The sequence below is a fragment of the Mus caroli genome, chromosome 17, assembly GCF_900094665.2.
Source record: "Mus caroli chromosome 17, CAROLI_EIJ_v1.1, whole genome shotgun sequence".
Taxonomy (NCBI): domain Eukaryota; kingdom Metazoa; phylum Chordata; class Mammalia; order Rodentia; family Muridae; genus Mus; species Mus caroli.
In genome coordinates, this window is record NC_034586.1 from 73995374 (window position 1) to 74017243 (window position 21870).

Below are 21870 nucleotides of genomic sequence, written 5' to 3' on the forward strand. Positions count from 1 at the left end.
TTTTCACATTTTCTGTTGTAAAACTTCAGAGTGTTGACACAGCCTATCATTCTGAATGACTGTGATTGGCTGCCCTTTCACTCACCAAGCACGTATTGGTCTTCTTGAAGGAGCGGAGGCCAAGCACTTTGGAACCCAACTGAATAGGAGACGTTCCTCGGAGCAGGCTGAATAGCGTGTGTTCATGGAAAACACACACAAGTCCCAACCCTACATTTTACAGTTGAGGAACACCAGACCCTGCCTTCTCGCACATTTAAGATCTGTCGTCTGGTTGTGTATCATTATTGGAAGAAAGGGATACGTTACAACATCCAGCCCTGGAGGACTTGAAGCATGGAAGGCAACCAGCGTCACAGGATGCTGCCACCAAAAAAAAATGGAGAATTTTGTTTGTATTCTGGAATGGTGGAAGCCATCCTGAGAGCTCCTTGTCTCTAATGCTTATACCTACTTGACATTTTCAAGCTGTTAGGAAGAGTGTTCTTAACGATGCTGCAGAACTGACTGAGTTTAGTTCATGTAGACTTTCCTTTAGGAGTCATCTGCCCCACTACCTGATAGTGACAATTCCTGGGTGGGGGAGGGGTGGGGCTAGCACATGACAAACAGGGATCAGGTATCTACAGAAGGTGACCTCATTAGGTCAAAGGAATCATTTGTAAACCAACCTTTGGTTCTTTGTATCTTTATTCTCATCTATCTTTGGGCCTAATCTTATTCCTAGAGTTTTTTTTAAAGACAGATTGTAACATTTTGGAATTCATGATGGTGTATGAATATGTATAACTATAATTGCTTGAATGGCAAATCCGCCTGGCAGTAAATCGAATATATTTTCTTGGTATGAATTAGCAGATGATGCAATGAAGTTTCTCTGGGCTCAGAATTCTACTGCCACATGTAAATTGTGCTTAAAGTTGAGTAGAACGCACACCGTTGACATTTGAGGTCTCTGCCTCTTCATTGTCGCCCCAACCCTACCTCGCACAGTCAGACTCTGATCTCGGGTTTTTTACCTCTTCTCGGGGGTAACTCTGACCTCTTCAAAGAAGATTCCAGAGAAGCTGGAGGGTCATATTTTCTACGAACTGAGAACTAAGACAACTTTGAATTTCCTGAGAGGGTGGAACATGGGTAGGCACAGGTGTGCATGCAGCAACCAAGACCACACACTTCCCCTGCCTTGGGAGTCTTTTGAAAGTTTGAATGACTGGAGTAGGACACCTGTGCACTGAGCCTTCGGGTTTAGGTTCCCAGGCAATTGTGATAGGAGAGGCAAAGGGGCAAGTGACTATTTCCCTTGTCGAATTTGTCAGACCCAGATTCGTTGGCCTCGTTCCCAGAGTTTCTGATTCTTTACATCAGATGTGGGTCTTAGAATTTTCATTTCCGGCAAATGCCTAGGATATGCCGGATGTGTGAGCCCTAAGATCAGTGAAAAGTGGCGCATTGGATTGGCCCATCTTAAATTTTCCTGTGTCCGGCTGCTGAAGTCCAGAAGGAGGCTCCGCCCTTCAGCAGCAGTGCCACACTCAGTTAATATGTTTTAAGCAAGCCGGCTTCCCCCAACTTCGTAACAGTGCTGCGGCTGCTGACCCAGGGACCACACTTGGAGTAACAAACCTGTAGTCTCTAGCAGGTCAGCAACATGGTGGGTTAGGAAAGCTCTGCGGTCCAAGGGGACCTAGACATGTATTGACATGTAATATGCAGAGCTCTGAGCTGGCCAGTTTCAAAGGGCACTTGGGTTTGCCTTGAGTGTTTGAAGACTCCCTTGGTCAAATTCTGTATCCATAGTGAATGTGCTTGTAAGGATTTTCAGTTTGCTGAAGGAGTAGGGGAGTGTTTCTTCACCTGAATGACACAACGGATTGCCTGGGAGCTGTTGAAATACATACATATGCCCCGTCTTCTTTCCCGCATTCAGATGTCGTTGGCATGAGGTATTTTCTGGACAGTGGTGTTTTTTTAAAAGCTTTGTAAGTGATTTTAATGTGCAGCCAGGGTTTAGAACCACTGAATTAAAATATTACAGACTGTAGTTGTATAAATACCTTATTACTTTCTCCTTTGTATTCGGGCTGAGTTACGTTGCACTGTGACGCAGGGGGGGGGATTTTATGAGGCAACTGAAAATACTTTAATATGGCATCTTTAATAAGTGGTCCCAGCATAGATTCTGCTGCTGTTCAAACTCAACCCTAGAGTAAAAGAAAGGGCTGGGAAAGTGTGAGTTTCTGAAGGAGCTGAAATATGAAGTATGTCTGGGACTGTGTCAACAAAAGCCTAATTTTCGCCCCTTGGGGTTATGATTGTGTAGAACAAGTCTTCACAGCAAAGCCTGCCAAAAAAAGGTTCTGATAAAATCATGGAATGTGAATGAAAAGAATTCACCAGTGTAGCTTTTAAAGGAGTCAGCCTCTAAACTGAAAAAACCTAGGAATGACATGTGTATCACATTTGCTATAGAAGCCTTTAGAATAGACTATCGCTGCACGCAGGGAAGCATTATCCCCAGTGCTGTCTCTCTGGCTAAGAGCAAATGAAACAGGACAGCTTACAGTGTGGCCGTGAGGCCTCACCAGAAACAGTGTATTCCTTACCACTGCAACGTCATGATGGGTTGTGCATGTGAGCAAAAACACAGCCAGGGCCTAAATGTGCGTCCTAGACAGGCCAAACAGGGAACCCGTGCTTTTGGCTTTATGGAGTAGCTAGAGAGAAAATTGTGGACTTTGGCAGCTTAGCCACTCCTAATGTGTCCTCATACACGGGTCTTGGCCTCCCTGGGTCTGTCTTGTCATCCGCAGGGTAGAGATGAAAATGTAATTTCTTTTTCACTGAGAAGCACGTAGGCCAGTTGGAATGGGTTCCAGCAGGCCTAACTTGCAGGAGGCCCTAAATTAGGAGAGATTTTTTTTTCTTCTGTTTCTCTAAGCATGACTTCAGCAACTGAATTCTTAATAAGAAATATCACCCATCAGTGTTTACATTGTGAGGTTTTATTGGTATTCTCTACATGTTAATTATACCTCAGTTTAGATTTCTTCTTCATAACTCTGAAGAAGTTATATATTCCTACTTAAGGGTCAGCTCTAGCTTGCTTTAGAGGTTTTTGTTTATTTGTTTTTTCTTAATGTTTCCTGGTCCTGGAACACTCTTGGCTACTATGTGTATTTATATGCTCCCCTCAGCTCTCACGGTACATCCCTTAGCTGTCCTAGAACTCACTGTGTAGACCAGGCTGACCTTAGACTTGTGGTATCCTGACTCTCTCTATCTCCTGAGTGCTGGAATCAGGCGCATGTGCCACCACACCCTGCTTTCTCTTCCTTTGCCTTGAAGGACTCTGCTGGATAAGGCAGGGCCCTAGCATTATTGATTATACTTCAGAGCCTTTATCAGCACCTGGCACTATGCTGAGAAGCCGTTTGTCTGAATGCCTCTGTCCTCTCGAGCTATAAATCCCAGAAAGCAAGGACTTTGCTCCTTCCCTGTTCAAGTCATTCAGTTAATGTTTGTCAACTGAATGAGTGAAAGACAGACACAGAGGACTTTACAGACTAGTCCGCTATCACAGGATCTATCAAGTGGCCGAGGCCCCTGTGACAGCCAAGGTCAAGATCACAGACCGTTCCCAGTCTGCAGAGTGTAAGGTACACCGCAGTGAGATCTGGGGCACACAAGTGTAGTGGGTCCTTTGCCTCTTGGCTTTATTCTCTGTGTTCTTACTGAATTCTGTAGTGTCCAAAGAATTCAAGTCTGGGGTCCTTTCAGTTATCCTAGAAGTAATTGGCACTCCCAAAGATGTGTCAGAGTGAGGTGTACCTGTAAGGTGGGTTTACTGCCCACAGGAAGGAGGAGTCAGGGTCAGCGTTGGAGGAGGGAAGACCCTGCAGCATTGACTCTGTAGTAGACCCTAAGTTTTCCTTGTCCGCATTATGTTGCTTGCTCTGTAGGAACTAGTGTGTAGCATCCTGCTGCTATTTAAAGTGACCATGTCAGTGGATTTTGAAGTAGAAGAAAGGCTTCACCATCATATGGACCTCGACAAAATACACATGCATAAGAAGAATCTGGCCGGGTGACTTTACCTATCTCTTCTAAATTCCCCCCACTTACCATCGAGTAGCTGTTATTTTCCTTTTACTTAAAAACCTAGTTTCAAGCAGAAAACTCTGAAATGCATTTGTCCACTTGGAGTTTCGGCTTTACTTTCTCTGCCTGGCATCCTGTCCTGGCAAAGACCTAGAAACAACCACTGTCTTGTCACAGAGATTTAAGTGAGTAGGTTGGAATAACTCTTTGCATAATTATTATTATTATTATATCAGTTTATACTAGATAACCATATCAATCCCCAAAGAAAGATTACTAATATGGTGAAACTAATTTATCTTTTTAAAATTATTTTTGTTGAGAACCATATTGTCACTTTAGTATCTATATATCTGGGGCAATTTTTTTATAAGATGCCAGTTGCAATGTTACCATGGCAACCAGACATAAAAGCGTGCTAATTAGTTTAAGTACTATATATAGATTTGTTAAATGCTTTTGGGAAAGAGTATAGAAGGACCTCTTTTCAAATAGATTTTTTTAAAAAAATGAAACTAAAGTCATGCCTTTCTCATTCGTGGGAAATTGGCGATATGGCTACGGTTTCCTTTTTTTTAATTAAAAACAAACAGGAGAGATGTAGAAGAATAAATAAAGATTTCCAAGAGAACTTATGCACTTGAAGCAAGCTCAGAGAGAAGGGGCCAAGCCAACAGTTGCTGATGCCATGGTAACCCAGTGAGTGGAGTGCATGCTGGATGCTGAGCACACACAGACGGGAAAATAAAACAACTATTAACAGTTAGGAGATGAGGAGGAGTCTGTAGGTTCTACAAATCTCAGTTCTTTGAAGGCATCACTTCAAAGTCTACCAACTCAGTGTAAGACTTGAGTCTTGTCCCTGCCAATCATCTTATTAACAGCACAGCTCTGAAGAGAGATGGTAAACAGCAGAGCTGGGTGACGTCGTCACTGACTCGTGGGAGAGCTTGCAGAAATCTGACTGAAAGTTCGAGCGAGACAAGGGTGAGCTAAAGTCTGCATTCCATAGACTATATGTTACTTTCTAACACGTGTGTTCTTAAAATTGCCCACAAAACTGCATCTGTACACACATGTGTGCAAAGGGGAAAAAAAGCCCACAGAATCTTAAGAAATTAACAAAACCAAAACATTGAAAAGCATGCGAGTTTCTAGTGACAAATCAGTAAATTTAAACAAAAGGAGAGCTCCCCTCCCCCAGCTTAGCAGCACAGAAATTTTACAGCACTTAACTGAAAAACTTCAAAGAGGAAATCAATGTTGAATTATAGATTATTTCAAAACAGGCCAGATTGTGAAGCATGTAAAAAAAATTTTAAGATACAAAGTAGCATTTGGCTATGATGTGAAAGTCATATTTTTATGTGTGTGTAAGAAAACAAGAGAGAAATAGAAGTGAATTTGGTATTTGATGTTTAGATTCTTCCAGAAAACTGACAAGAATCCGAAAGAGAAAAAGATCCCAAAACATAAAGGAACAGAGGAGCACACAGAGCTAAGCTTTGTCAGCAAAGTCTGATGGGAATTGGGAGTTTTAAATGAATTCTCTATCTTCTGCTAAAATACATCGTAGTAAAGATGATTCCAGAAGAGCCAGGACACGTGGGTAATACCTGAGAAATCTGCCCCCTTCCCTTTTCAGGAAGTTGTGTGGGAGAGAGGTGTGTGAGCATCAAAGAATAGTTAACTCCGTGCTTATGAAAATGTTTTTGCATCAGCTGGGCATGTTGGCACACACCTTGAATCCCAGGATTTGAAAGGGAGAAGCAAGCAATTCTCTGAGTTCAAGGCCAGCCTTGTCTAGGTAGTGAGTTCCAGGCCAGGCAGAGCTACATAGTGAGGCCATTTCTCTAAACAAAAATAAAATAATCTTCCGCAGCAGCAGAAGAGGTAGGGTGCAAGCATCCTCATGGAAAGAACCCATGTAAGTAGCCAAGACTGATTGAGCCAACACTGGCAAAAGATGGGGGAGGGAGAGGAAGAGTGGGTTCAGGGGTAATGGACAGTAGCAACTACCACACTTGAGCTTTTCAGTTTAAAAGTCTTAAGGCACGGTCCGCAGAACCATTTAAAACAGTGTTTTCTAAGAACACGATTCTCGGGATGTTTCAGTGTCTGCTAATTGTGTTAGTTCAGGGGAAACCAGTAGGATTCTCTTGAGAAAAGCTGAAATAGCATTTGGTAAACTAAGCCTTCATTCTCAACATTCTTGGACACTTCCAAGATTTAAAATCCTGACCCACTTGTGTTCACTTACGGTTATCACTGTCTAGGTAGCTTGCCCTGTCCAATGCCCGTTGCCAATGTACAGCGTCTCTCCAGACTTAAAGTGCAGAACACACTTTAGGACATGACAGGGTTGAGAATGTTAAAGAGCATCAAGAACTAGCAAGAGTTGGAAGATGTTGGTATATCCCACACCTTCAGAGACTACAAATATAATAGAATGTTCCGCTAGGACTCATTTGGAGAAGTAATTGTGTGCCTTACAGGTTCATATCGTAATCCCAGCACTTGGAAAGCAGACATAGGAAGATCAGAAGTTCAAGGTCAGCCTCAACTACATAGATAGCTTAAAGCAACCTGAGCTACATAGGAAACAAACCTGTCTCAAAGAAACAAACAAGATAATTATAACAAATAAGCCACCGGCATGATTCAGTGCTACGTGCAGGTAGAATTAGGTCTTTTCTTTATTATAAATCAGTGTTTGCATTTCCCAGGTAAGCAGTCTGCTGGGTGTACTTTACAAAGACCAAGTTGATCCCCATCACCAAGATTAACCTTCTCTCTCTCAGCGCTTTGAGGATTTCTCTACTGACGGAGGGACGGTGTCTCAGTATGGGACTGCTCGCTGACTCGCAGTCTCTTCACTAGATAGTCTAGGGATTATACTATGAATGTTCTCAGCTAGGTGTTTTGAGAGTAGAGCTAATTCCTGTGTGGCCCGGGCTTGTAGGCTCTGAGGTTCCCAGGATCAAGCCATGACGGGAAAAAAAGGACTGGGTAAGAGAGAGTTCAGTGGTGGGGGTTTAACAGAAACCACAATTGTAGTCAGGAGAGAAGTTAAGCCCAGATAAAGCAACTCAGGAGGAGAAAAGAAGGGTAAGGCCAAAGTTGCACACCTCCAACAGCGAGCATTCCTCGTTCAAGAGTCACATTATGACAGAGGTTCACGGACCAGATAGACCAGAGTCAACCCAGCCCGTTTACCAGCCGTATGATCTGGGACAGTTAGCTTGACCTGCCTGAATCTTGATTTCATGACCTTCTTAGGAGTGATGTCAGAAGTTGTGTGTGTGTGTGTGTGTGTGTGTGTGTGTGTGTGTGTGTGTTTTATTGAATGTCTCTTTAGGCCAGATGCTGTTTCACTTTCTACCGAGCTTTAAGCCTATTGGTTGTTGGATGGATGGCAGCAGTTGCAAGAGAGGGTGAGGCTTACAGATGACTTTTGTCCCTGCCTAAAGTATAGATGTGGTAAAGTAGCATGCTGCCCAACAGGAAAAAGGAGGGAGCAGTCATAAGTTAAGTGACAGAAAACAAGTCACGTGACCTTACCAACCAAGTCATCTCCATGTCCAACACACGATCCCACTGTATAAACAGTGCGTGGCTTCCACTTCTCTCCAGATAGCTTCTCCACCTCTTCCCGCATCCCTTCACTCCCCCAGTGCTGCGCAGTGAAAAAGCCTTGCTATTGCAGGACGGGACCTCCTTCCACAGTCAAGACTCTCTTCCCTTTCCTGGAGAGTTCTTCTGGGCATCTCTGTGGCTCGAACCTCATTCCACCACTGATCTCCTCCTTGTAGCTGCCCCTCCCTCTGTGCAGTCTTCAGTTCTCTTATTCTCTTCTGCCTCCTTGCTTTGTTGCTGTTGATAATATCGATCTTTTTTCTCTATCACCTTTTACTACCTTATAGACCACATGAGAGCAAGACTCGATCTCAATTTCTCCCTCCCCATCCCTTGTACGCTCCAACCGCCAAATCGATTGGTGCTCAGTGAATATTTCTGAGGGAGTTTCCCGGAACTGTAAATGTGGGTGAACTCCTCCTGAGTGTTTTAGTTTTAGTTGGACAGGGAGGAGTTAGCAACAAGGAAAATGGTCAGCTAAGTGGAAGAAGAGGGTAGAGCCAGGTAAGAGATCACCTGCCTGTAATCACAGCACTTGGGAAGCAGAGGCAGGAAAGATCAGGAGTTCCAGGTCTGCTGCTGCTACAAGAAACCTTTGAGAGAGAGAGACATAGAGAGTAAGAAAGAAAAGGGCTTGGTTTGGGAAAGAGAGTCATATCTGTAGTATCCAGCACTGTGTGCAGTGTAAGGTGGGGTACACTGCATTCTTGCTTTACCGCTGATGAGGGAGTTGCTTGAGTCTCCTGCCTCGGGTTTGTTTTTTGTTTTAATCTACAATCTTAGGTGTCACTTTGCCTCTCACCCTGCTCTGTGACTTGATCTCTGGGTCTGCTTCAGCAGAGTCAATTAGATGCTATGGAAGTGTGTGCTCCAGTGTCATCATCCCAGCACACCGACCTCATTCAAAGGTCACAGTCTGAGCTAGTGCGGTTTCAGAGCATCCCAGTCTTTCCCTGAAATCAAGAAAATGGCCCGAGGACTGAGGCTTGCTTGGCAAGCTAGGGCTCTGTGGGCCCCATCCTACACTTGTTGTTGGAGCTCCCGTCTCTGAAACTGATAACACTGAAAGGAAGATGAGGTGTATCCAGTGAGCCCCTGCTGAGACACGCCATGTAGGAAAATTACAGGGGAATTTGGCTCATTGTCTGTCTTGTTAAACCGGCACATCATGGAATTACACATCTTAATCAGCTCAGCTCATTGAAACTCGTGTGGAGATGGAGTTCTTCATGCTCATTAGCGTCCATATTGTCTTCAGTCCCTGGGGTAGTCAGGTTTTATTTATGTCTCTGTTTTGGTTTTTAGCATATATCATTTTCAGAAAAAGAAACCTTAAGAGTCTTGGGTTCACAGTTAGTCCAGACCTGAGTCTGAGCCACATGTCATCTTCCCCCCTTGGGCTTTGTAGTAGATGTTGACTCTTCCCAGTGAGTGAGTGAGAGAACTTCCGGCCTGTATTTTGATGTTTGGGCAGATCTTGGGAGAGATTCCCATGGTTGGCTATGCTTAGCCAGAGGACTTTCACCAGACTTCTTAAGCTGCCCTGCTCTTTGGGTAGTAAATAGACTTGGGACAATCTGTCCTTCCCACAGAAGTGCCCCCACGCTGCCTTGGGCATGAGCTTTTAAATTCTTTCTCTCCCATTTAGAAGAGAAGCCAGATTGCACCAAGGCCCGCTGTGAAGTGCGGTTCTCTCCACGTTGCCCTGAAGATTCCATTCTGATCGAGGGCTATGCTCCCCCCGGGGAGTGCTGTCCTTTACCCAGCCGCTGCGTGTGTGACCCTGCGGGCTGTCTGCGCAAAGTCTGCCAGCCGGGATACCTGAACATTCTAGTGTCCAAAGCCTCAGGGAAGCCGGGAGAGTGTTGTGACCTCTATGAGTGTAAACCAGGTATGCGCCCGCTGGCTGGGCAGCCTCACCCCTGCGTGGCAGAAGGCAACAGGGCCCTGCTCGCCTTTCCTGGGCCTCTCTACTCCCGCCAAGACAAGCATTCTTAATCTTGCTGCTTTGGGTAACTTCTCACTTCAGGACTCTCATCAGAGAACCAGAGGAATAATTCCCTGGTGCACAAGCCCCATTGGAGAGGCCACCACCCTTTTCTCTGTCTTCTGTATTTTCTTGCAAATATGTTTGATGGAGCTGTTGTGGGAAGAGCGTGGCCCTATGGTTACCTGCTTCATTCCCAGAGAGGCGATCAGAGGGCCTCCTTTGCAGATGTGTTTGTCTCTTGAAGTTTGACATTTTGAAGCACTCAGACCCAGAACCATTCTTTTTGGATAAATACATGCATCCGAATGGCAGATGTTTTATAAGGAAATGGCCCCCATTTTCTTCCTTGGCAGTCCCTCCCCATCCGCCTTGGCTTTGAAGCATGCACTGTGCCATTTGACTGTTTGCACACCTCCCTTGCCAGTATTGGAATTCTTGTCACTGTCGCAGCTGCTTCTTGCTTTATCGTTTATCTAACAGCCTTGCCCTTGTGCCAGCGTCTCTAATGTAGTCTGTGACTAGGTCTAGATTCTAGTGATTTCCTCTTTGCAAGTTTCTAATGATTGATCAGTTTTTTAAAGTGTTTTTTCTTTATTATTATTATTAATTTTAGTTTTACTGATAGCTAAATGCTTCAGGCAAAGCAATCCCTTGTCCATCTCTTGATCTGCTCTGTCAGAAACCCTTCTTGCTGGTCCATCACCATCCCATAACTACATGGTCTCTCTCTGTTCTCATCCTAACTCTGGACCTCTGTTTGAGACATACCCCGGTTGTGGAACACTGATAGAAAGAAAGGAGAACCTTGGATGGGCCCTGGGTCTCAGGGAAGCGAGGCAATCACCTGCACACTTGTCAAGAGTCGTTATATCATTTGGGGGTTCAGAATGCCAAGTAGACGTCGCAGTGAACAGTGTTTCTTCTGTTTGCCCCCTTTCAGTTTTCAGCGTGGACTGCAGCACCGTGGAGTGCCCCCCTGTCCAGCAGGCCGTGTGCCCCCTGGACAGCTACGAAACGCAAGTGCGGCTCACAGCGGATGGCTGCTGTACTCTGCCAGCAAGGTTGGTTCGGCACCCGTTCAAGTTTCCTTTCTGTCTTTCTTGGCTAGCACCGTCCCAGGTATAGTTTTCTCAGGCCTGCCTGCAGCTTGCTTTCCCTTGGGAAACTCAATCCCGGCCCGCTTCTCTGGAGGAACCACTGGACTGTTACTATACCTGCTGTTTACATATGTCTCTCCTCACATCAAAGCCAAGTGTCATGAGGTTAAGCCATTAAATCTTAAGGATTGAGGCTGCTCAGCATTGGGGAGGGGAGGGCAGGTCCTAGGAAGTAGATAGACAAGCAGTCCCCTCTGTATGTAGGACTCCATGAGAGTCAGGTATGCCATTTGATCCTTTGCAGAGGATCAAGACGCTGTTTAAGCCAAGTGCCCAGTCTGAAAAAACAGTGCCAACTTCACAGTGTTCGTCAGAGGGGGGGAGACTCTGGTCATCAGCAGCCATGCATCTCCTCACACCCATTTCTAATGGGGACAAAGAGGTGTCTGAATTCTTAACAGTAACTCTGAGGTATCAGACACATTGCCCCCTGGCTCGTGGGAGACAAGCTGCCATCATTTCAATCTCAGTAATAGGAAATCTGTCAAGTGCCATAGAATGAGTTTTCTGTAGGACACAAAGGCCCTGGGTTCTGCTGTTAATGGCCTTCAGAGTATTAAAACAACGGTAGCTAACAGTGCTTGCTTTCAGGGAAACTCAGTCAACTTCCCCTACCCCAGGAAACCTGTCCCTCTTCTTGGTCATTGCTGCCCCCCCCCAACTCTTTTGTACCCTTAACTCATTGCATTCTTACCATCTTTGTTCTACATCAGCACCACGAGCTGAAACCCTTCTTTATTTAGCTCTGCCTATAACCTTGTCTCCATTCTAGTCCCAGTTCTCAGGCATTTGGCATGCTAGCATTTTTATCTACTGCACAAGTATGGTTATAAAACAGTTCTATACACTAGGCATATCCATAGCCCATGGTTAAAGTAAACATGTGTTTGCTGGGGTTCTGTGCTGTGACCATGGTTGTGAGTGATTTTTGGCTCACGAGCTCAGAGGGTTTCAGTTCATTGTGGGGAAGGGTGTGGCAGGGCAGTTCAGCAGGTGTCAGTCCAAAAGCAGAGAAGAAGGAATGCCTTCACTAGGGGAACTCTGTCATTTTCTCCAATTTGTCCCATTGGCTTCTAGCCAAGTCATTAACACCATCCACATTCAAGGAAAGGTTACCCCCACTTAATCCTCTCTGGAATCGACCTCCCAGATACTCTGAGACAACCGTTCTTAACCTGTGGGTCTCAGCCCCTTCGAAGAATCACATGCCAATTATCCTGTATCTCAGATATTTGCATTACAATTCCTAACAGTACCCAATGAAATCATTTTATGGTTAGGGGTCACCACAACATGAAGAACTGTATTAAAGTGGCTTGGCATTAGGAAGGTTGAGAACCACTAGACTAAACACTGACCAGTCTTCTGAGGGCGATGCGGTTAACAATAGTTAAGTTTCCTGTTGCAGTCATCAGACTAGGCACCTAGAGTTTCTTCCCATAGTTGCACTTTTTTTTTTCTTGCCTCTGATAAAATACATGGGGTTGTTAGTGTCCTAGCCTTTCTCTGCAGAAACCTAGGATTGCCCTTTATACTGTCATGAAGGGGACAACAAAGAGCTTTGTGAAGACAGTGTTTTGGCATACTAACAACCTCTCTGCGACATCAGGGTGCGGCATTTATGCAAAGCTGCCATGTGCCAGGGGATGAACACCAGTGTACCCATAGATCCGCCAGTCACCAGCAAAAACAATGCAGCAATGCTAGTAGTGACAGATGTCCCTGCAAGGTCTCCATGAAAAGGAAGATGTTACAGTGTATCAGCTCACTTTTACACTTGGGACTTAGCACCTCCTGTGTGTTGGGGGTCCCGGGGGACTTTTGTCCCACTCCCTCTTGTTGGGTGAAATGCATTGCAACTGTAGAAAGACACAAAATCTCAGCTTAAAAAGAAAACCTCACAAATAATTAGGCTTAGCAGTGAGTCCTCCTGTCTTTTTGAGACAGGACTTGAGTTCCAGGCGCTGGTTGGATTTCTCCCCACCTGGATGGCTTCCTGCCAGCTGTGCTTAGAAGAAATGTTACATTGGAGCAGAGGTTGCACAAGGTACCTCCTGTTTCAGCCCCAAGCTTCCCTGAGTCTGGGAAACAGAAATCTTAGGGTGGCTGTTACTGTTTTAATGTAGTTTTGACTTGGGCGTTCACCTGAAGAGTGGTCCTGGGCCAATGTGTCTCTAATGATGGAACTGAAGAAGCGAGGAAGAGGGAAGTCATTCAGAGCCCCGCTGTAAATTATTTGCAGAGGGGGGCTATGTTCTCACAGCTCTTACTTTCCTGTGTGTTAGATAGGCAGTGACCCATGCCTGTCCCCTTCGTTGCTACACACTCACCCTTTGTTCCGGCCCAATCGGTGCTCTCCCCAGTGTTCTCATGCTGCTCAAGGACTGCAGCTGCAGCTGCCCCTTCCCATCTTCTGTTTCCCACCCACACCACCCCCAGTTACCTGGGCTGCATCTGCCCTCCCTCTTTGATGATCCCGTTTCCTTCCTTTTAAAGTGTCTTTCATCTTCAGCCCCTACAGATATCTCGTGTACCTTTCTGCTTCCCCGCAGTTCCTCATTTACCTGCTTATCATAACGCTGTTTATAATACATTGACATCATTAGGTTTTTAATTGTGTCCCCACTGTTCCCTGTGCTTCACAAAATGTGGGTACTTGTAACCTCTAGTATGCAGATGCAACAGGGCCAACCTGTATTTAGAAATGGATGAAAAAATGACTGAATGAATGACTGAATGAATGAAGCCCATGAGTGCTGTGTGTCTCACTTTAAAAAGCCTTGCAGGCTCTCCCAGACCCCTTCTTTATGTTCTAGTCTGCCTCAGCCTCAGTACTATACAAACTTGGCCTCCCCTAGCCCCGCACTCCTCAGCACAGTGGGAGTCACCTTTATCTCTCCACTCCACCTTTTCTGGTATCACTCATCCTGCAGGATTCCAATTAAATTCCATTCTATTCACATGGGCTTCTTGTACTAGTACCTCCTCCTACATCCTGGGAATTCAGATGTAGCCCATCCAGTGCTGTCAATTAATCACACATTTCCTTACACTATTATTTAATGGTTGCACACACACACACACACACACACACACACACAACTTCACCAGCTGACGGATATTCTTAGAGGTCAGCGATTTTTGTCAGCTTCCCCTACCCCACCCCTGTGTCTGCATTAACATTGCTAAATGCACAATCTGTATGATCAGGCTGGGGCTTGACTCTGCTGTGTTTAGCTTAACATATGAAGTGGGTCTCTCTTAGGAAAGAAGTTTATAAGTCATACTGTGATAAGAAAATGAAAGCCCAAGCAAACATATAAAAACAGAAATAAAAAGAAAACTGCCTGATCTATAGTTAACAACATTCTAAGAAAAACTGATACCTTTATTCTTATGAGAAAACCAAGTTTGTGGCACAGTGGAAACCAGCATACCCCATGTAAAATCCTGTATACAATCTTAATATATAAGGCATTGGACTTGCTCCCCTGGCTTGTAAAGACCATTGCTAAGAAGTTGGAGCAAATCTAATTGTGAGAGGATTCAGGAGGGGGAGCCCTTTAAGACCGAAGAGGGTAAATATCTGAAAGTCCAGCTGTTGAAACTTACTTCTCACCAAGAGCATTCACTTTGAATTCATGGGTTTGCTATGCGATTATACTTTCGAAAGGGGTTTGGTTGGGACTCTCCATGTTGAAGGGTAAATTCCTCCTGTTCCTAGCAGTACTGTCTGAGCCACCCAGGCTCCTGAGTACCTATTTCTGTGAGCCCTGGCTCGGCTTGTGAGTTTCCTCCTAAGCTGTGTGCTAACACTCCACCCCACCCATTTACAGTCGTTCATGCATCAGACCAGGCCTCGATTCCGCTCTGTAGCTGTTCATAGCAGGCCTGGATCGTGCTTTTTGCTTCTGCCCTGATGAGTTCTGATTTTCCTTCCCACCCCTGGCCTCTGTAAATGTGGGTTATTCTTTTCTTTTCTTGCAGCATCTCTGCTTTTTCTCCATGGTCCAAAGTCCATTTTGGGGTTCTTTGTTTCTGTTCTGAGTGACTCGTGAAGGTGATGAATATCTGTCGCTCTTCCCTGTGAAAGAATTAATTGTTGAGCTTCATCACTACCTGGCAACTTGGTGCAGAGTTGCAGGCATGCTAAATGTTACTCAGTCCCTTCCTCTTGGTACCAGTATGGGATGTTGGCTAAGGCAACTCATCCTACGTTCCAAGAGAAGAAAGAAAAAAGATAAGAATTAGCAACCAGGGGCTTTAAAGCACCACTGCACGGTAACGGAAGGAGAAGTGGAATGCCCTATAAGGTTGTGACCTCTGTGTTTATAATGTCTAAGAGTGCGTTCATGATACCTGTGCATGTACACGCGCTGTCATGCATAGGGGATTTGCAACAAGAGACACCTGCCATGTCTTGTGAATGGACGCAAATGCTGTCTTTGTGGAGATGGGAAGGCTGTCCTTAATCAGCATGGGGACAGCAGTGACAAATACAGGTTAACTATGTCACATACCTTGCTAATTACAAACCTTCCTCATTCCGCCATTCCTCCAGCAAAATGCAAGCCGAGAGAATGTGCAGCTAAGTCAAATCACAGCCGTTCGGTGGCATGAGAGGTAGAACAGGTCTGCCTTCAGCTCAGGATTCTCATCATCCCTGGGTTCTTTCTACTGTGTAACGAGCCAGCCCCAAGAGCAGGACAAAAGCAAGGAGGCTCCCTAGGTTTCACTGTTTGGGGTGCTGGTCAGGCAGTTCTCTGAAGCCATTTGGGCCAGATGCCATTTGTGTCTCAGAACAGCTGGGATGGCTCGAAGGCGAAAAACGTGTATGGTCTTCCATCCTAAACTTACCCGAATGTGCCAGAAGGAAGAAATGTTATAGTAAGTGCCTCTAGACCATGTCTCTGCCATGATGTATCGTTGAGGCAAGTCACAGAATAATCCCGTATCTGAAAAGTAGTGGAGTGGGTGCTACCTTACAAAGGAAGACGCCTCAGGGGATTCCTGACTATTTTAATCCACCGCGGTATGCATTGAACAAAAAGAGGTGCCCTTCAGAGCTGATGTCCTGGTTGAAGAAAGTTCCCAAAATCCTGCGGATGAGTGACCCTGATCCAAACACTTGGTGTTCTTCTGGCCCTGGGACTCTGTGTCTTCTGGAACTCAGGCAGCTTTGTCGTTCGTCTCCCTATGTACTCAGCCCTCTTCCCTTCCCACCTGAAGGTCTCAGTGCAGGCACATGGTAAGGTGTCTGTCTGGGCACCACCTCAGCCTTAAGCATCATTTAGGTGACCATAACTCAGACCTTCTCTCCTTAAGAAATACTGGGTTTTTCTCTGCTCACACAACGGAATTGTCATTGGAGTTGGGAAAGGGGGTGGGGTGGGGGGTGCAGAACATCTTATTCATGAGACTAGGTCAGTTTTTTAAACTAAAAGCTATCTATAAAGGATGGAGCATAGAAATCCAGTCACTGGTCACCCTGTGTGGGAAAAAATGGATCTACCAGGCGAATCTGGAGGGTGGTAGTCATCTGAGATGCACAGCTGTGAGTCCATGCTCTCCTGTCACCAGGCCTGTCACCAAGCCTAAAGCAGAGCTTAGCTGGGCTGTCTGTTAGGATAGCAGCCATGCCACTATTCTTGTTTCTTTCCTTGCTTGCTTTCCCTACTCTAAAGCCGTCTTGAGCGTGGATACCTCATTTTTGTAAAGTTTCCACTTTGCCTCTATCATTAATCACCAGGTTTGAAGATACAGACTCACGGGGCAGACAGCAAACTGTTAAAATATGGAGGCAGCAATACCACTACACCTCACTGGAAGTCAGCCTAATTATGTAGAGCATTCCATGCCTTTTGGTATTTTTGAATGTTACTGACGAATTCATTTACTATATAGTATGGGTAGTCATTCATTCTAAATTTAATGAGAGTTGTCTTAAACTCTTAAGTTCTGAAACATTATGTTATCAATTTCTACCTATAAATAATGTTTTCCTTAAAAGTTATTGGAGAAAAAAATGCAAGCCAGTTATTTTGAGTTTGAAATAAATTAAGTCATTGTTTATGATACCCAGAAGCTTAAAATAGACTTTGTTCTGGGTTGTGTATGCTGTGGATGCCAGGTTCCCAAGCTCCCTTTTGGCTCCTGCCTCTCTCTTGACCAAAGGGCCTGACTCCCTTCCAGAACCAAAACCCAGAGCATTTATACCTCGTGTTTTTTGAGACACTACATCAAAAATCTTGTTTTTTTTAATTTTTAACTCAAAATTTTTAAGTTCATTTTTTCCCAGCTCTAAGATAATTTAAAAAAAAAATCTTTAGACTACCTGGATGAAAATGTTAATGAGTGGCTCCTTGCTTCGCCAAGAAAAAGTTCTTAGCATATGTTTAGCACATGAAAGGTCCAAGTAAAGTTGAGGGAAAGGGGCTGAATCTTGCAGCTCAATCCAGTTAGCAAGTTCTACCCCATGCTCCCTCTTCACAGGCACAGTGTGTGGGACACCAAGCTCCCTGCCTAGAACAGCAACAGAGCCTGCCTGGCTGAGCATGAACCACACGGGTGGTTTGTCCCCTGTGGGCCAAGTCACTGTCAACCGCCATAGTGTCCCCAGTGCAGCCACTCAGGATACCATATCTTCCCTCTGTGATTGTCATCTGTGAGCAGATATGTGCCTGAGCACAGCACATTTGGTAGATGAAGTATATTCGCTGTGTCACGTGAACTGGGGCACTAGAGTCAAGGCCTGTCTCTGCCTGAACGAAGCGAATTCTTGCTCTGAGCCAGGAAGAAAGGCAGGAAAGGGTTTACGTCGCTTTCACCTCTGGGTTCCTCGACTTGTCTGAATCTTCTCAATTGGACGAAACCCCAGACATTCGTGTTAGGAACTTCTTAGGAGAACAAAACAAAACAAAACAGAAGGGAAACCTAGGAATTCCAGGATTCGTGAAGATAATGGAGCAATAGACAGAGCCACGCAGCGACAGGAAAAGGAGAAGAAGGCTGTAGGTTAGTCCTGGAAGAAAGATGGCTGCTGTTTCAATCATTTCGTCTTCTTAGAAAGGGCCAAATGAGACACTCAGACTGCTAAAGTAGCTATCGAATCCTTAAGCACTTGGATTATGAAGACTGGGTGGTAAGCAGGCAAAATCGATGATAGTGTTTGGTAGATGGCAGCGTGACTGTTGCTAGCTACGTTTCCTTTTCATGTGGATGGATAGATCCTAAGAAGGAAGGAGCAGAGACTGTCTGGCCAAAGCAAAGGCGGCTTCTACAAATAAGGATTTACCCTATTCAATTGCTATTAGACAATGGAATGTGGATTTCTCTATCGGTCAGCTGCCTTGGTATGTGTGCTGTGGGAAGGACTTGGATGGAGAGGGGGAGGGGGCTCCCCAATGCCTTTCCCATTCTCTCTGGTGGACCACATCAGCCCAGACATGGCTGTGCACGGATGCTTAGTGCCCCCTGGACCTAGGTGCAGTTTCCCCTCTGTGAAGATCCGTTTTTCCCAAGTTTCCACTGTTTGTCTTTCTTCTCTCACCCTTCATTTAGCTCTGTATTCTCAATGTCTCTGTGTTTTACACTTAGTGGCACACACACACACACACACAGACACACACACACATACACAGACACACACACACACAAATTATATTTTGGGAGAGGTTTATATTTTGGTTTTTTTTCCCTGTGAGTCTCAGTTTTACTTTTCTCCTCTGATAGCCAAGATAGTTTCCAAATCACATCCTGTTCTGTCAGATCAGCTCCAACCTTCAGGAAGGGAAGTCCCACGAAGGCAAAGACATAATCTACATGCACTGTCATGGCCAGCGTAAAGGTCAAAGAGAGTCTCTCCTGAAGACCAGGTATTTGCCCTCAGATGCTTCAGTTCCGAAATCTAGGATGCCCCCACTCTGCACGCCCAATTTCTTTGCATTTGTGTATGTGTGAGGGGGTAAAAACCCTCTATTTTGCTAGTGCTCTGTTGTGTGACAATAATAGGATTCTAGCAGATCGCTAGCACACTGTGCTTGGGGGGGGGTCGATACAGACATTTGGGAGAGGGGCATTCTGGAGTTCCAGAATTTGCAGCCTGCAATGGACTCATTCATCCCACATGAGGCCAGCAGAGTGGAATCCTTGGCAGTGTTCTCCTTCCCTTTAGAAGCATGTACGTTAATAAAGATTAATCTGCAGTGAGTGAAAATAAGGTGTACTGACTGTATGTGTGTGTGTGTGTGTGTGTGTGTGTGTGTGTGTGTGGTGGCGTGCTCAAATCTGATAAAACAGTTCAACAAAGACTCACAGAGGGAAGACAGAGAACACTGGGCTCACTGTGGGGTATAACTCTTGCCAACATGAAAGGCTGCCACAATTTCTAAGTATCGCCAGCAATGGGTGCAAGAAAGCTCTGGACTTCTAGAGGGTCATCTGATACGGTTACCATCAGTAATCCTCCTTCAAGAGAAACGCCCAATTACAGACTTGTTTTCCACCAAGTAAAAAAAAACAAAACAAAACCTAGATTACAGAAAAATATAAATCAAATGACCTGCCCAGGTGTGTGCTTCCTTTACAACAAGACGGAAACCAGAGGACTCAAAAAGATACACACGCGGAAAATGGTGGAGGGTGCCTACTGTTAGTCCTCCATTTGCCCTAGTTTCTGATTTTAATATCACACTTCCTTTCCTACTGAAAACGAAGTAGATTTGCTCACTCCTCTGCTCAGCCACATCTGAGAAATGGGCTCTGAGAAAGTGCAGCAGTCACTTAACAACCTCTCTGCTAGTGTGTGGAGCCTCAGGTAGGTGACTGAGCTTCCCTGAGCCCCTCAACACCTCTCTTATCTCTAGAGACCCACCTGCTCTGTCTTTGAAGTGTTTAACAGCGCCTCAGGGTGGGTGTGGCAGACCAGGGACTATCAACAGAGCACACCCACTCTTCCCTGACAAACACACATTAAAGCTGACCTTCCTGGAGGGCAGTTAGGGGCTCCCCTTTAAAGCTCAGAACTCAGAGAGACCTCTTCTCTCACCTCTGTGAAACAGGGGTATGTACCCCTGATTATTATCGGGCCATATGTGTTAGGCACGATGCTAGACTGTTAAAAGTTGTGCTGGGTAATTAAGTTGCTTTTCTCATGCCAACTCAAGCTCAGCAGTAGAAATTGTCCCTGAATATGCAGTTCCAAGAAGCCTTTATCAAATTAAGTGCCTTGTAGTGAAGTATCCTCTCCATCTGTCCTATTCTCCCATCTCAACAAAGATGGGTCTTTTTTTTTTTTTTTTTAAAGATCAGTCTGTTAGTAGACATTTTTAAAAATTCTTCTTTGTGGTATGAAGTGTTGTTCCCTTTAATTTAAACAATTCCTCCAGATGATTTTTTATGATAAATTATACAATATGTAAAAGTGTACATTAACATAGGCATTTAAAGCATTCCTGACTCTTTGACACGCTATGGCAGTAGCATCCCCTTTTGTTTTGAAACACATGCAAAAAAAAATGGTTGCAAGTATATTTGAAGCCCTTCTTTCTCAATTTAGAAAAGAACATTTATTCTATTGCCCTCTGTCATAGTAATTTTTGGCCCAAAAGAGAAAATCAACTCATGGCTAAAAAGCCAGAGTCTATATTAAACTCTGATGTTTTCTGAAACAAAATAATTGTAAGAATTCCATGTTATTATTGGACCTATCCCCAGATTGAAGAAAATATGCTTTCCTAGAAGTTAAAGCCCTTACCCATTAGAAATGCGCTCCCTCTCCAGTAGAGTGCCTGCTTTGTCAGTCCTGTACTCCAGATGTGTGAGTGCTCCGCCTTTCTGTACCCGAACTCTGGGCTTGTGTGGTCCTCCATGAATTGAACCCAATACCTAGTCTTTATTTTGTCTTTGTGTTAGTCCTGAAAAGAAGTAAGGCTGTATCGTCCATTGACTTACGCTTGTCCTGAATGGTTCAGACTTATCCATCCCATTGGACAGAGGTCGCAGCTGTTTGTAACTGCCCCTGGCACTTGGTCGAGGTTCAAGGTTGGTTTCCCTGGTAGATATGGAAGAGCTGACGGGAACCCTCGAGACAGAGACAACCGCTTTCCCTTGGTCTTTCTACAGTGAGTGGACCATGCAGGCCATCTCCCAAGTCATCCTTTCCTAGGATGGATTTGGGAGAAGTGTTACGATTGACCTAAGTCATTAGTTACGTTTGTCCTTTCTCGTCCTTGGCAAACATGTTCCAGAGCCTTCATGGATGCCTGGAATTTCACATGGGACTAAATAAACTATATAATCTGTTTTTCCGATGCATATAGGCCCCCTAATAAAAGCACAAGAAGATACTCAAAACAAATGAAACACAGCCATTATAGTGACATGACTGTCATAAAAATTATTCGTGCTGGTCATGGTGGCTTAGGCCCATAATCCCAGCACTTGGAGAGGGAAGCAGAAGAATTACCATGAACTTGAGGCCGGTTTGGGTTTGTAGAGGAGGAGTCTGTCTGAGACTCTCAGACACGTGCACATACAGGATGTTAGTTAAGGCTTAGGATTGTTTATTTCTAGAACTTTGCCTTTGGAAGGAGTAACTGAAAACATGAATGGAGCAGGATGGATTAATCTAACCTGTGCACCCTAAGAGGAACAAGACCTACCTTGTATATGTTCCCTTCACTGCTGTCTAACACAATTAAATAATATATTTAACTGCATTCTGTGGATAATCTGGGGCAAGTCCCAGCATCCAGACCCTGCAGTTTTGACTTGTTCAGGAAACAAATATATAGAATGTTCGTCATGTACCTGGAAGGAATAAATTGTCTACGATGTCAAGGAGCTTTTAGTTTAAGGGAAGACAAACATGAATTAAATCACAGTCATCTTCAGCGAGTGTTGCATATTTTAGAGGCTGAAGTGTGCAAAATAACGAAAAGCTTATGGGGCACGGAGATGCAAATTCCTGTTTGGAAAGCTGTCAGA

General features: G+C 44.8%; 1 protein-coding gene across 2 annotated transcripts in view; it reads left to right on the forward strand.

Moving 5' to 3' along the window:
- Nucleotides 1-21870, forward strand: part of Crim1 (cysteine rich transmembrane BMP regulator 1) — a 179786-nt gene that overhangs the window by 70467 nt on the left and 87449 nt on the right. Inside the window, exons 3-4 of one of the 2 annotated variants that reach the window (XM_021186083.2) lie at nucleotides 9386-9628; nucleotides 10668-10788. In XM_021186083.2, the coding sequence (XP_021041742.1) occupies nucleotides 9386-9628; nucleotides 10668-10788 (364 nt within the window). The remainder of the gene's footprint in view (nucleotides 1-9385; nucleotides 9629-10667; nucleotides 10789-21870) is intronic. The other variant, XM_029471628.1, reaches the window with a different exon arrangement.